At 41.0% G+C, this 16,950-nt stretch overlaps 1 protein-coding gene across 1 annotated transcript; it reads left to right on the top strand.

Moving 5' to 3' along the window:
* The first annotated feature begins 709 nt into the window (after positions 1-709).
* Positions 710-16,320, top strand: LOC134609364 (histamine H3 receptor-like). Its single transcript, XM_063453040.1, has 4 exons — positions 710-953; positions 8,644-8,810; positions 14,065-14,412; positions 16,225-16,320. The coding sequence occupies exons 1-4, from the start codon at positions 710-712 to the stop codon at positions 16,318-16,320; spliced, it is 855 nt and encodes a 284-aa protein (XP_063309110.1).
* The last annotated feature ends 630 nt before the right edge of the window (positions 16,321-16,950 follow it).

The following is a 16,950-nucleotide window of genomic DNA, read 5'->3' as shown; positions in this document are numbered from 1 at the left end:
AGATGATGTCAACACGGTTCACATCATCAGGGAACACTAAGATGGCAGCTCCTAGGACATCCGGACAAGAAATAAAGATGTAAAACATGATGAAATGGGGGACCTTTGGGCATTTGTGGGTAACTAGAGTGACAATCAAATGTAGAAGAGTCGAGAGGGACATTAAAACAAAAAAAATTACTATTGTAATGCAACTGTATAGAATGCAAATTAAAACTAAACAAATAGACCCCCTTGGTTTAAATGACCAGTGGAAGATAGCAATTATTTGTGCATTAGAGAAACAGTAAATCAGAGGTATGATTGAAGTGGGAATTAAGTCACTTTGCTTGCTGTCTTAATATTTCCAAAATGGAAACATATATTTGCATTGGGACTTATTGTAGTGTTTATATTGGCTTTGTTAACTGTATAACAGGCAGAGAATTTGTGATGAATTGAATTAACACCACCCCAAAACACACAAGAATATAAAAGGTATCTCTGAAGCAGAGATATGAATACTATATAACTAATTGAGAAGACTGACACTGAGACCTAAAGAAGCGCTGATATTGTTTTATAGTTTAAGAAAATGGAAGACAAACTAGATATTTTCCAATCTCATTCTAAAATATTTGTGTGTGTAAAATGAGCAGGTGAATCTCTTTGTGTAAAACCACTTAAAAATCTTCAATTGTGGCTTCGACCCTGTGTGTTTATTTGCAGAATGTTAACTCTAAATATAACTAACCAGACTGACGTGAATTTGTCTGTAATGATTGACGCTGTGGATCTGGAAATGAAGTTTTCTGAAAGAAACAAAATTCTGATTATCGTGCTTGTATCGTTATTCATAATTCTCACTGTTTCTGGTAATTTTCTTGTGATGTTAGCATTCATTGCAGACAAGAGGCTCAGAACTCAGAGTAACTTATTCCTACTGAATCTGGCAATTTGTGATTTCTTCATTGGTAAGTTTATTTACAAATTCTGTATTTAATTATAATGTAGCATGAAGATTAGGCTTTCCAACTAACGCTATTTAAGTGGACAAACGGAAATTGCAGGCCAAATAAATCTCTTGTTTTGTAAAATTGATTTCCTGACCAGTACAACCCAACTGCTAATGAAAACGATACTAGATTATTTTAACTCTGTTAATAACGTATATCATTCTGCAGAATTTGTGTTTGTGTCTTAAGCACCATCTTATGCATCAGCATACACAGTACATTTTATTAAGGTGTGCACAATCTGATTTAAAAAAAAAAAATATATGATTTAATCATTATTTAAATTTTTTTTATAAATATATTACTCCTCTTTAGAGATGTCCTGAACAGTTCCCGGCAAACTGTTCGGGACATCTCTACTCCTCTTTCATTTTGATACGTTTTTTAATATTTTGGGATAAACTTAATATGTAATAAAATGTAATATAAAAATATGTCCCATTGTAATCTTACAAGAGCAAAACAAAACAGATACGAGGGTGAGCAGGAGACGCAGAAAAAAAAAGGAAAAGGCAACTATCACATACATCTTCTGTACGATATGGTAAACAGAAATAAAATATATTTATTAATGACAATAGATCACATTGAACAATAAAACATTGCCTAAAATTTTACATATAAAATAAAAGCAGACACAAATAAATAAATTATTATAATAAATAATAGAACTGATTATAGTGGAAAAAAAACCTTTAAAAATAAATTATTTTTTGAGATGGCCAAATATCAGCTATGGGGCAGTTTGGCTTCTCTGAATTTCATTAATGGAAAAAAAAGAGTAGGAAAACAAATTAGTCAAACCAAAAGGGCCAGAAAACAGGCAAATCAATGGTTAGAAACCAAAGAAAAACAAGTTACCTGCACTCTCTCCTTAATCCCTATGTATTTTTAAACAAACGGAGGGATTTTAGTTACCTCCAATGGCCATGAGAGGATGAGCCCACCTGCCAACGTCAAGGCAGACCCCCCAAGGTGGGTCGTTACTCTAACCATTCACCTTGCTTCCTTGAGCCTCTGGAAGAAATCTCTACTGAGACAGGGGTGTATATAAAAAATACCCCTTTCTGTCAGTCTGTGGATTTGTATGGGTCAGTCTCATCTTGTGACCTCCCCTGTACCTGAGCTTGTCTGTAGTGAGCATGTGTGTGTCAGTGAGCTTGTGTGTAGTGAGCTTGTGTGTGCATCAGTGAGCTTGTATTGTCATTGATAAACTCAGCCATGGAGGCGGATTCAGCTGTGAGGAAACTGGCACGGCGTCGGAAAAAAGGTTTGTAAAAACACCTTTCTCATGCGATCAGGGGAGGCAGGTACCTAAACATACACTCAATGACAGGCACACAATCTCTGACTGAGAGGCACACATTCTGACAGATATACACTGACAGGCACACACTCTCTGACTGAGACACACACACACACTGAAACACATACAAACACACACTCTTTAAGAAATTTTTTTTAAACAAGTAATCCTTTAAAAATATAACCCTTTCTATAATATAATCCCTTTATAAATGTAATCCTTTCAATGTACATGTTTTTAATATAAGTAACCGATGTGAGCCAGTATGCATATGTACCGTTTTTTACTAGACTCTTAAGAGTTAACACATAGCCGAAAACTTAGTTGGCTATTTGAACTCAGAAGCTTTTCATGGATGCCAGCCTCTGATAAAGTGAGTGTTAACTCACGAAACGTGTAAGGACACTTTTCGGCATTTACTGCAAACTGCAATAATCACAGAGATGTATTGGAACGCAGGAGGGGGGGAACAGTGGAATGCACGTGCCTCCTTACTCTACCGGCCTGACTGTAAGACCGTGACTACCATCAACAGCCCCCCAACGACAAGCATTTACATTTTACACTCGAACAAGATTTACAAATTGTGAGTGCTTTTAATTTATAACCTTTATTAAAGTTTTTTTAAACAGTAAGCACTATATCTATATTTCTCTTCCCTTTAGAGCGGTGAATATAAGCTGACACTCAAGATCACCATAGTGATCATAGTGTATAATTTCTATGCAGTGTACATACTAGTGATATAACAAATTGGAGAAGACATCACTATTTGTACTATAGTCAATAGCCTGTTCAGGCGATAAACCCCAGCTTGTTCCATAGCTGGAGCTACCTGACACAAGCTAACATTGCTTGAATTGTATCAACTTTAAAAGACTGCTACTTTAAACTTTGTATACTTGGGACTTCTACACTACATGTTATATTGATAACTTTGATAACCATTTAAGTCCACCAATATTTACTAAGTTTTATTTTATTTAGTTTTTTGAAGTAAAAAAAACTTTGTTCCTAAATTTAAAGGTACATTACACCTTCCACAACTACTGCTGGATACTCATTAGAACATATCTAATACCTACATACACACACAAACTGACAGACACACACATTTTCTCACACACTCACAAATTGCTATTTTAATTTTAATCCACCCATCCTCCATACCTTCGGAAGAGCTGAGTGGATCTTTCCCTGGCGTCCAGTTGTGTTCCTCTCTAATCTTCCTGCAGTTTCTCTCTGCTCCCCTGTGCGCTTTCTATAGTAATGCCTAGGCCCAGTGGCGTACATACCAGGGTCGCGGCTGCGACCGGCCCGGCCCACCAGGGGGCCCGGCCGCCCTGCGACCCAGGTATGTACCCACTGGGCCAGCCTCTTCTCCTGGGGGGCCCAAGAGCCGGCCACCTCAGGGCCCCCCGAGGCTGGCCCTGCTGTCACCCGGCTGGCTGGTCCTGCGGGCGCGCGTGGGAGCACTCTTCCCTGGGTGCTCCCTCTTCAGCTCCCTCGCGCACCACACTGATACCGGAGCCGGAAGATGACGTCATCTTCCGGCTCCGGTATCAGTACGCGGCGCGCAAGGGAGCTGAAGAGGAAGCACTCAGCCAGGGAAGAGTGCTCCCTCGCGCGCCCGCAGGACCAGCCAGCCGGGTGACACCACTGGACCCCAGGGAATCCCCTCAGCTCTCCCACAGGTAAGGAGGCTGGGGGGATTAAATAAAAATAAAAAAAAAAGTGTGTGTGTGTGAGAGTGAGTGTGTGAGTGTGTGTATCTGTCAGTTAATGTGTGTGTGTGTGTGTGTGTGTCTTAAGCACTTACCTTTCTCCAGCGCCGGACTCCCTTGGCGCTGGGGATCTCTCCGCCCCGATCCGCCTCTCAGCTCCGAATGCGCATGCATGGCAAGAGCCACGCACGCATTCAAACCGCCCATAGGAAAGCATTACTCAATGCTTTCCTATGGACGTCAGCATCTTCTCACTGTGATTTTCACAGTGAGAAGCGCGTAAGCGCCTCTAGCGGCTGTTAGTGAGACAGCCACTAGAGGCTGGATTAACCCTCAGTGAAACATAGCAGTTTCTCTGAAACTGCTATGTTTTCAGCTGCAGGGTTAAAACTAGAGAGACCTGGCACCCAGACCACTTCATTGAGCTGATGTGATCTGGGTGTCTGTAGTGGTCCTTTAAGTGTATGTGTTTATGCATGCACTGGCGTACATACGGCGGTCGCAGGGGCCGCAGCCCTGCGACCAGGTGCCCGCCCCATGTGTTGCGGCCCCAGCCCGCGCAGAGTAAGCGCGCGCGGGGGGGGCCCACGGATCAGTTTTCGCACCGGGGCCCCATGGGTTGTGTGTACGCCACTGCCTAGGCCGGAGTGACATCATGTCGCTGAACAGCGTGCGAGGGAACAGAGAGGAACTTCAGGACAGTTACTGCGGCCAGCTTCAATCTTTCCTGCGCGGCCTTGCAAAGGGCTGACAAATCCCGAGCACCAGGGAGAAATATCTTGTCGCCACGGCTACCTACCTGGCACCTGGAATTTGTTGAGCCCTGTGTATTTATGTGTGTGTACATATATATACACACACACACACACATACACACACATATATATATATACACGTGTTATAACTGCCCCCCTACTTTTGTCCTTGGCTCCTCATGTACCCCCCCCGAATATGAATCCTGGAGATACCACTTTTTAGAGGATCTGGGAAGCCTTCAGTTTTAAGTGAACACTGCACTATTTTTATGGGGGCTGGGGTAAGTGTTTAAATGCATGCCGAAATAAGCTGAGTTGGAGCAGAGTCTAAGTCACATGTAGTAGGGTGTAACTTTTGCATGGTTCTTTTTTTTTTTTTTTTATTCTTTTTTTTTTTCGTGCAGAGAAAATACAATACGGTCCACAATGCCACGACAGCAGAGCCAACCAAGATATACATGCAGTTGTACAGTGTCATGTCACATAAAAGAAATGCACATTTTTAATTTTGTAAACTCGCTTTTACTTTGTAGTTACGTAGCTACCCTGCACAATGCTAGTGATCAGCTTTTTTAAAAGAGAAACTTGAAGTGGGGGGGTGATTGGTTATTCAGGCTAATGTTTTAAGACATTTCATTATAGGTTTGCTTAAGACCTAGGTTTCATTAGGCAAGTGAATAAATTGCAGTTATACCGGCTCATGCTTATATGGAACAATAACTTATCTTAAGGTGAGTATTCAAATAGGGAGAAATTATACCACCAGGCAGGTTGTGGCTTGCTAGGTTGTTGTCTACACTTGGGCACCAGGATCATCTCTAACTGCAGCCTCAGTTATAGTACCAGTGGTGGACATGTCTGTTTGGTTGTACCCACAGCCAGGGTCCCTGTTACGGCTATCAGCAACTGGTCCAGTAGCTTCTGCTTTAGTTGCCATCTGTTGTAAGGTGCTGGGGTACCTCTCAGTTTTGGCGTCAGGGATGATGGTAAGCAGTGTCCTTTTTTCCGTCATATTATTAGTCCTCATAGAACACCTCTGTGTCCTTTACATTCTTGGGACCTACTGCAGGTCAGAGTGTCTGCGGATCTCTGTGGATTTTCTTTCCCTGCTGGTACGCGGGTATGAGTATGACGCTGTGCAGGTCGCAGTGATCAGGTGTGGGCCTGCTGTAATGGGGTAATCGTTTGGGCACTGCCTCCGTGTTGGTCCGCGGTGTGCATTATAGGGAGCTCTGGCGAGGCGCGCTCGGTTTAGATAGGCGCTGGGTGGGTCTGCTTGTGGTGTGGGTAGTCGTCAGAACCGCAGGTCTCTGCTGCTGCCCCGACGTGCATATAAATACCCTGGGTGGTCGTGGCCCGGGCCATGTGCTGCTGGTGCTCTCTCAGCACGCCTTCTTCTTCGGTCGGCAGCCAAGTTGCATCTCCGTCGGCCATTTTTTCAGGGCCGCGTGGTGGCTGTCAGCGCTGAGTCACTCAAAAAGCTCTGCCAGGATGTTGCCTGCCTGGTGAGGGCCGGGATAACCCTCACCAGCCCAGAGGGGGGGTGACTGTGGCCGGGGACCCCGTAGTTGGTGCTGTTTCCAGTCAATACCGGGGCGGAGAGCGAGGCAGCGGCCGTCTGCCCCACTCCCGTCCCGGGTAGGCCTCAGTTTCCCCAGCCCCGGAGCATCTCACCAGGACCCGGTCCACCCGTTCTCAGGTGCTCCAGCTGCACCGGGACACTCCAGGACCAGGTATCTCACACTCCCAGGGGGTTCCAGACTGGTTTGGGTGTTTTTTTTGCCCATTATTAGTAGAGTTCCCCTGGAGCTATTGTGACTAGCAGCCTGCTGGCATGGCTGCCTGGCCCGCCCCTGCATGGTTCTTTTAACTTCTTTATATCCATATTTGTAAAAGTGGACGATAAACTGGGGCAATTTGGCATTCCATTCTAGTGGTTCTGGTGTGTAACTGTTTGGCCTGCTGTGATAGAGGCTTAGATTGAGGAAATCTTGTCTCTGAAGAAGATTGCAAATGCTTCACACTTATCCTGAGAAAAATTGGTGGGGATATGCATGCATGCTGGTTTGCAGAGCTTTTCTATTGTGTGAAATAGTTGCCTGGGTCTTTTTTGAGAGCGTGCAATTTGGCATGATAAAATTAAAGATTTGTTTCAGAGTTATCTTGAATTGATAGTTGTTTGGTAAGAGTGTCTTTCCTTTGGATCATGTGTCCTGCGCCACTTTCTCTCGAGTTTACAGCGTGTTCTCTTCATTTCTCTGATTGTGCTGTCAAACCATGGTGCAATGTTTGTAGGTTTTGACAGTGCGTATGTGTGTTGGTGCAATACTTTTTAGTGTATCTAGTGTAGAGTCAGTCTAAGGAGCTGGGGTCTTCACAGGTGCCCATTAGTTCACTTAGATCCAAATGTGATGTTACAGCCAATGGCGTCACCCCTTTTAATGAGCGGTGTTTGACCAGGTTCTGAGGCTGGGGTCTGGCTGATTGTGATACAATGGAGAAGTGAACGGAGTGGTGGTCTGACCAAACAACTGGATTTACAGTTACTGGTGACACTTCTAGTCCAGACTGAAACACTAGATCAAGTATATAACCTTTTCTGTGGGTGGAAGTGTGTGAAGCCGAGTGCACTCATCTAGCTGAGGAGATCCTGCCCAAGCAGGGATAGGGTGTCATCAATCCAAGAAGTCTCCCAATATAAGCCATCTGGGGTGTTCAAGGATTAAGCCAGTAAAAAGGTCTGAGAGTTCCTGAAGAAATATTTTCCCATCTCCTGGGGGTCTTTATATTAACAGTATCCGGAATCCTCTATTGAGAGGCTGGCTACGCATTCAAAAGATTGGGGTTTGTGGACTGATATTGGTCTGGGATTTAAGGATGATTTTGCACAGATCATAACTCCACCTCCGTTGCGATCTTGTCTCGGGCGGTGGAACACTGTGTAATTGCCTGGAATAGCTGCCTCTAGAATAGGCCCCATCATGATTCTGTAATGCACGCTAATTCGCATGTGTTAATAAGGTCGGCAATAATAGCTGTTTTGTTTCTTAATGATCTGGCATTGCACAGGATTGATCTGATAGGACAGTCTTGGGATTCTTGTCCATTATGCGCTTCGTTCGGTTGGTGATTTGACTAAATGTTGGCTTGGAATTTGGACGATCAAGCTATTGGCCCAAATTTGGATAAATTGCAGTTGAGAATAGCCAAAGTTTGGATGAATCACCATGTCCATTACATTAAAAAAAAAGAAGTTTGTGTTTGTATGTGAGTTTTTATGTATGTATGTGTGTATATATCTATATCTCTCTCTATATACATAGAGAGAGATATAGATATATACAAATTGTTGCCATGCAATAACCCCTGACTGAAATAAAACCCAAAGTTAAGGTATCAGCAAACATGATAACATACTCACTTAGCACGATTAGCTAGGCTCCATGATATGCCAAAAGCAATCAGTGTTAAGTTGACATTTACCTCATACTGTTATAAGCTGCTGATGCAGTCATTTGGCTTGTAGGTGTTGAGTGCATTCAATGGTCAGATTGTGAAAATGCTCATACATTGCATGCAAAACTCTTTTTTGGAAAAATGGCCATCCCAGGGGCACAGCAACAGTGGAGTACAAAAGGAGGGAAATGTTCATGTGTATCGTTCAACAGAGTTCTTCAGGGTAAAGGCAGAAAAGGAAAATGTGAGTTAAAAGTTAATGGACCTGTGAAAATCCCTACTTTATTGGATTCTTAATACGTGTTAATTTTCAGGACATGAGTGAACTAGTTAGGAACCCTAAATGTTTCATTGTACATTGTATTAATGTTTATGTATCATATCTGATGATTATACTTATTTTGCAGGAGCTTTTTGTGCCCCTTTGTATTTACCATACCTATTAACTGGAAAGTGGATGCTCGGAAAGATTGTCTGCAAATTCTGGCTAATAAGCGGTTATACAATGTGTGTGGCTTCAGTGTTTAATATTTTCCTTATCAGCTATGACAGATATCTTTCTGTAACCAAAGCAGTAAGTAATTTTCATGTAAAAGCTGTTGTCATCAAAAATCCTGGAGACACTAACCGTTAGTTTACTGTCAAAAATGTGAAAAATTGCAGCACAGTATGTTCACTGAATAGTTTATCTCATTCTTGTCTGTTACCAAATCCTGTAGATTCTTAAAAACATAGTTGTAATAAATTGCTGCAACTAGACTGATTTTCTCTCCTGTCGCTCCTCTCACACCTCTCCCCTCTGTCAGTCCTTACAATGGCTTCCTGTATCTTATAGGAGTCAATTCAAGGTACTAAACCACACCTATAAAGCACTGACCAATTCTAGCCCCTACTATATTTCTTCACTGATCCACAGGAATGCCCATTCTCAGTCTCATCCCTCTGCCTATGACCTTCTCATGTCCGCTGCTCGCACCCGTACGTCCAACTCATGCTTGCAGGACTTCTCGCAGATGGCTCCTTTATTTTGAAATAGCCTGCCTATGACCATCAAGCTTTTTCCTAGTCTTCAATAATTTAAAAAGTGCCTCAAAACTCATCTCTTTACAAAAACGTATGGCATGCCAGAGTAACCTCTACCTCACATACCTGTCCCTTGCTCTCTCCTAAAGGGTAGCACTCCATTCTCTCCTCCAGCTCTGCTTCACTCCCACCTTATTTGATTGCTACCTCCTGTCCTGCTGTTGTTTAATCCCCACTTTCTATAGATTGTAAGCTCGTTTGAGCAGGGCCCTCTTCAACCTATTGTTCCTGTAAGTTTTTGTAATTGTCTAATTTATTGTGAAATCTCCCCCTTTGATAATATTGTACCAGTAATAATAATAATACACACACTGAACTATAATCACACACAGAGCACTTCTGTAGACTCTAGAAGGGAATAAACAGAAGAGGACACAAGAAATTCTAAATTAAACACATTTCACTTTAAGGGTAGCTAAACAAAATGTAGACATCTTTCTCAGTAATGGAATGGTGTTGCGAGGCTGTATGAGTCACAGCCAGAGCAGGTGTGACTAAAGCTTCATAAACAAAGGGATTTAACCCTAAATGGCAGAGAATTAAGAAGTGAGATTGTGGGACATGATTTACACCAAAACTACTTTATTAAGCTAAAATGTTTTGATGCTTAGAGAATCACATTTTTAATAGAGAGAGTGAGGATATCATGTTATGTTACATTCTCCTACCCTTACGGAGCATTCAGTTCCAAACATGAAGAGCCTTGACAGGGTTTTTGCTTTCAAAACAAACACAGCCCCATGTTTCTTGACAGAGATACCAAGAACAAGGATGGGATAGAAGGAGATCAAACTAGATACAAGGGAAAATAGACACAAGAGGTTGGTATGGGTGTATTAAAGGCAGAGGAATTTATGGAGAGTAACAAAGTAGCAGTCTTCTAATTGTACTTGGGTTTGAAATGTTCTAAGTATTTAGCTTCATATCTTAACAATGGAAAGTGGTTTATGAGGTGGTTTTTATGATAAAAAAACAAAAAACTATTTATATATATATATATATATATATATATATATATGTATGGAAATATATGTTTTATATACTATATAATAATATGGTGCATTTTCAAGTTTTCCTTTTAGGTTTATTAGCTTGGATATAGTTATGTATTATATATATTGTATTATGGGATTTTTTACTATGGGATTTTGCATTCTTTCTACTGTAAAAACAACAATTAATCACAAGAAAAGAAAATAGAGTGGGATGGGAAGTCCGTCCACATAAAGTCGGCGGGTTCCTACTCCATCAAAAGGTACCTCCTAAAATAAAAATTTGTACAAGTGGTATAAACCTTTATTAAGCCGAGTATTTAAATGAAAAAATAATAATATACCTATGCAAACCTAACATAAGAGAAACAATAGTGAAAACCAAGTATTAATACACCTTTAAAATCTGGGCAGAGTTGTCCTAAGTAGCTACATTAAATACTAGGAGAATTATGTGTAACTAATGTAAATGTCCTCAAAAGTGGGTTCATAAATACATATATACCTCCAAAGTACCAGTATATAAGTGATTAGTGGCTAAAGTGTACAGAGGCTCTATATAGTTGAATAGAGATGTCACAAACATAAAATTTTCCGTTCGCGAATGGCGAACGTGAATTTACGCAAATGTTCGCGAACGGGCGAACCGCCATAGACTTCAATAGGCAGGCGAATTTTAAAACCCACAGGGACTCTTTCTGGCCACAATAGTGATGGAAAAGTTGTTTCAAGGGGACTAACACCTGGACTGTGGCATGCCGGAGGGGGATCCATGGCAAAACTCCCATGGAAAATTACATAGTTGATGCAGAGTCTGGTTTTAATCCATAAAGGGCATAAATCACCTAACATTCCTAAATTGTTTGGAATAACGTGCTTTAAAACATCAGGTATGAAGTTGTACCGATCAGGTAGTGTAAGGGTTACGCCCGCTTCACAGTGACAGACCAAACTCCCCGTTTAACGCACCGCAAACAACCAGAAACATTCCATTTGCACAACCGCAAACTCCCCATTTGCACAAGGTTGGATACCAAGCTAGCCATGTCCCGTTCCTTGTCCTCACTGATGTCATTGAAGGTCTCTTCCTCCACCCAGCCACGTACAACACCAAAGGTCCCCGAAAGGTGACAACAAGCCCCCTCGGACGCCTGCTGTGTTTAGTCTCCCACCTCCTCAAAGCCACCTTCCTCCTCTGACTCCTCTTCTTCAGACTCCTCTCTCTGCGTTGCCTCTCACAAATTTGTGGAACGCCTCAGATTCCACCAGCTTGTATGGTAAAAGCTGATGGGCTAAGAGTTCAGACAAACCAGCTGTCATATGTCAAAAGGCCTCTGAGGCACACGTGGAGAGACAAGAGGCACCGGACCGGACCCGTGAGATGGACCGACCGGGCTCAGCAGCCGAAAACACCGGGGCCGACCCAGAGCCCTGTCGGACTACAAACCCCTCACAGGATGCTACAGCCCCTTCTGCAGGTACGAGACTGGACCGGCATCCTTACCAAGCACTGCAGTGCTGCTCCATGCGCCAGCCTCAGACCCAGGCCCCGAATGGGCATAGGATGACTGGGCAGTACCATGACTTTGGAGGGCCAGCACCTGGCTTTATGGACTCTAGCCCACCAGGAGGCTACAGGACTCACCCACCGAATAGCATTGGCAACAATACCCGGCAATCTATGGCTCCTGAATAGCATTGGCAACAATACCCGGCAATCTATGGCTCCTGAATAGCAGTCGCAGAGATACAGCCCCCACGGACTGGTGATCCTTAAGGTGCAGCTAAAGCCACTTCGTCTATAGACAGTCATAACAGTTAACCTTTCCACATCATATACATGTCGCAATGCATAGTCTCTGAGAGCGGTTGATCACGATTCATACTAGGATGTCTTCCATGTTTTAGTGCAAATTAGTCTAACTACTAATATAGTTGAAACATGCTACTTTTATTCATGCCAGACAACCATGCAGGCCAGACTAACAAACATGCCAGGGTAAATCATAGTTAACCACCTCAGACATAGATAGCCTCACCCTGGTTCTCAGTATTTAGATTTATATACTCACGCACTGCTTAATATAACGTATTCACTATGACGTAAGCTTAAGCCTGTTTAAATTCAAAGATGTTCTTAAATTGTCTAAGCCTGTCTAAACACTACCAAGTTGTTGAATCTGACTGACAAACCTCATAATAATTTAACATATAAAATGTGCACGTATTAACATATACCCTATTGTTACAATTGTTACTTGAAAAGCATGAGGAATGCCGTTGGGGTACCACATGCTAATTTGTTATACCTCCATGCACTACAAAAATAAAGAATTAAAAAAAATAAAAAACAAAAAATAAAATGTATGCAGCTTCACAATGAATGTAAAATGGATGCTGTCCAGGAGGTGGGTGGGTCTGGGAGGGAGGTTCTGCTGCTGATTGGCTGGAATGTGTCTGCTGACTGTGAGGTATAGGGTCAAAGTTTACTCAATGATGATGAATAGGGGGCGGACCGAACATCGCATATGTTCGCCCGCCGCGGCGAACGCGAACAAGCTATGTTCGCCAGGAACTATACGCCAGCGAACTGCTCAGGACATCTCTATAGTTGAATCATATCTACAGGGTACAAAGGCTGTAGTGAGAAGAGCACATCAGAGGCAGCAGCTGATAGTGATTGTATCCCACTTATAACAGATTAATGCAATACCTATAGTGAGACAAAGTAACATTACCAATAACACATTAATGGATACTTTAGTACCCTAATTTAAATAGTGTCGCTACGTGAACCTTGTACAGAATAATCTAATTGCAGATAGTGTTAGGGTACTGTTCCCTACTGCCTATCCCTTTCAAAATGTTAGGAGTCATTTGTATAATATCCACTCTGCAGTAGACTATCTATCTTTAACATTTTAAAAGGGATAGGCAGTAGGGAAAAGTACCCTAACACTATCTGCAATTAGATTATTCTGTACAAGGTTCACCTAGCGACACTATTTAAATTAGGGTACTAATGTATCCAGCAATGTGTTGTTGGTAATGTTACTTTGTCTCACTATGGGTATTGCGTTAATCACTGGTACTCCTAGTATTTAATGTGGCTATTTAGGACAACTCTACCTAGATTTTAAAGGTGTATTATCACTTGGTTTTCACTATTGTTTCTCTTATGTTAGGTTTGCACAGGTATATTATTATTTTTTCATTTAAATACTTGGCTTGATAAAGGTTTATACCTCTTGTATGAATTTTTATTTTAGGAGGTACCTTTTGATGGAGTAGGAACCCGCCGACTTTATGTGGACGGACTTCCCATCCCACTATATTTTCTTTTTTTTGTTTAACATATGTCTAGGGTTCATGCACTTAGGTACCTTCTTAACCTCTTGTGAGACATCGGTGCTGTTTTTTTCCAACACTGTAGTCTCTCTTTCTCTTGTTCTTTGTTAACAATTAATCACATATATTATTCTCCACAAGCTTAGTTCTCAGCTCCAATTTTTCTTCTCTCTTTCTCTGATCATGGTCACGAAAGTGTATGGAATTATGTAATTTTTGTTGGTAATGTCAGCAAATCTGAAGTTTGCCAACATTATACAAAGTGTATGTAACACTACTAACTGTAAAAACTGGTTTCATTCATTTTGATAGAAGCAACTATATTTGATCTTGACGTGCAGAAATATTCATATTTTTTTTGGTGTTGAATATTAATCATAATTTTTTTTCTCCCAATTTTTGCAGGTTCTTTATCATTACCAACAAAACAGGCACAGTCAGACTGTCCTTAAAATGTCTGCTGTCTGGATTCTATCATTCCTACTCTATGGACCAGCTATTCTGTTTTGGGATAAAATCTTTGGAGGAAAAAATGTTCCTGATAGTATATGTGAGGCTGATTTTTTTGATGTTTGGTATTTTAATTTTGGAACATCTATTTTTGATTTTATGCTTCCTCTGATAGGAATTTCATACTTCAATATGAGCATCTACTGGAACATAAAAGAACGCAACAAAAAGAAAAGACAGTCTTCAACTCATCATTCTTTAAAAGAAAAGCAGAAGCGCCCATACACCATAACAACAAACACTGTAATTTTGTCAATATCAGTTCCACAGAGTGAAACTGTTAGAGTACCGATAAAGAAGAGAATCAAAATATTTTTTCGATCTAAGGGACTGTCCTCCTCTCCAACCAACACCGAATTGAGGACACATGATGTACAAAGGAATCAGCTTTCTAGGGACAAGAAAGTTGCAAAATCTCTTTTAATTTTTGTGTGTATTTTTATAATATGTTGGGCTCCAAACTCCTTTCTGATAACTATAGGGAAAGCCTGCAATAACTATTGTATAGCACCATTCTGGTATGAGTCAACCTTGTGGCTGCTGTACGTAAATTCTGCAATTAACCCTATCCTTTATCCTTTGTGCCATAAAAGTTTTAGAAAAGCTTTTATAATGATTTTCAAAATTTGTCTAAATAAATGTATCAATGAATTATGAATAATATATACACAATAGCGGACTTTCTATTGTAAACTTTAAAGCTTATAAAATGTAGAATAAATAGAATAATAGGGGTTTAGTAACAAAATATGGTCATACATTGCATACTTCAGCCAGAGTGCAACGTACTCCATTTATGTCAGGTCCTGCTAACCTAATGACGACTCTCAGGACTGGTGCAACAATTTTGGTCCCTCCCCCCCCCCCCAACATTTCTCCACAAAAATTGCATCTTAACCTGTGTGTCCTGAATATCCCTCTTGAATTTCTCACCTCCTTTTGTGTTTCTAAACCTCTCTTTCATATATTTTACCCCCTTTAGTATATCGAATCGCCATTCCCTTTCTTACATCCCCCTTTGTGCATATCTTACTTCCCTCCATCCCCTTTGTGTGGCTCTTTCTACCACAGCACAATTGTGTGTCTCTTACTTCACTCAGCCCCTAATCCAGCAATCTATTGAATTAATTTTATTTTTTTTTGTACCGGTTTGATGGGAACATGTTTTTCAATATGCATTCAGGGCCTCTAGCAAAGGAAGATTTTAAGGAGTACACAGCTCAATTGGCTAACCCCTAAAAAAAATTCAAACACATTTGGGATAGATTTTCTAAATCTCCAACATTTTACAGGGTCTGTAACCCTTTACGCTGCCATGGACTTATGCAGTAACCCATTCTGCTTTTCTTTGTCTCTATGTTCACTGCAGAGAACAATTAATGCAGACCAGTTATGATGAAGTTTAAGAAAGAAGCAGTGTTTTTAATGCGTGTGCATCGCATTTATAAAATATCATTTTTTTTAGGGGTGTATACCACAGAAGGCAAAATCAACCAATCATAGACATTCAGTGCAAACAGTATTCCTATAACATTACGTATTGCTGTTAATCTACTGCGCGTGTCTAGCACGTCTTCTCTTAACTGATGTGCAAATTTGCAGGTGCTCAGAAAGAATGTTATGTTTTCCAACGGCAGGATGTTTATACAAGATAGTGGAAACTAGTGTCAAGCTCTTAAACTGAAAATTATGGTATGTTTAAAGAATGCAAGTTTAACCTTTTCAAAGCATGAATATTTTGTATTATAATCAGGTCTACTGACCATTCAGTCTTTCGAGCCATGTATATAGTACATACGTTTAGCTAGTAATAAGAAAGGCAGGAGTAGAAAGCAGGACTTCAGACTGACACCCTGTAACAAAATATAAATATATATTATATATATAGCTCTGTATATATAGGTAAATATTCACAAAGCATTGCATAGGTAAAACAATTCGTTCTCCGTCAATTAGTTAATGTCACTTATTCCCCCCTTTGTGTGTCTCTTATTCCCTTCAGCACATTTTTTGTGACCCAAGCTCCTTTGTGTGTATCTTTCTCCCCTTCCGCAGCCTCAATCTGTGTCTCTTGCTCTTGCTGTGCACTTGCCTCCCGATGGACAAACAGATATTGCGCCCCTTGGGCTGGTGCACCTTATGGTTGCATGAACTTCTTATGAAACTAAAGGGCTTTTGTCACCTCATATCAAAAATGAGCATTTTAGAAAGATCACATTTTTATGAAATACTCAGATTGACTGTGTTAGAATTTCACTGAAATTTCAACCATGTCAAAAGATAGTTGAAGTAGGGACTAAAAAAAAGCAGAGTAACTTTTTGTCAAGCTTGCCATCACCATTGAGGCGGGAAAAACTCTATCTGTGGAGGATCCCATGTACAACTCTGACATTGGCCCCTGGACGCCAAAGGGCCAGGAACATGATGTGAATTGGAAAACAAAAATAGCTGCTTGTGCCAGGAGCACACATATTCTAAACTCCCTACTGGGATTGTCTCTAAAAGTCGTTGAGGAGCCAACTCGTAAAGAGGCCATACTAGATTTAGTGTTAACAAATGGAGATTTGGTATCCGATATTACTGTAGGTGAAAGTTTAGGATCCAGTGATCATCAGTCAGTGTGGTTTAATATAAGAACAGTGACTGAGTCACAACACACAAAACCAAAAGTTTTAGACTTTAGAAAAACAGACTTTTCAAAAATTAGAATATGTGTAAAGGAGTCATTATCAGACTGGAGCAATTTAAATGGAGTCCAAGAGAAATGGGATTATTTAAAAG

Source organism: Pelobates fuscus, chromosome 4, assembly GCF_036172605.1.
Source record: "Pelobates fuscus isolate aPelFus1 chromosome 4, aPelFus1.pri, whole genome shotgun sequence".
In the NCBI taxonomy this organism is placed as follows: domain Eukaryota; kingdom Metazoa; phylum Chordata; class Amphibia; order Anura; family Pelobatidae; genus Pelobates; species Pelobates fuscus.
This window is presented reverse-complemented; position numbering and strand designations above follow the sequence as displayed.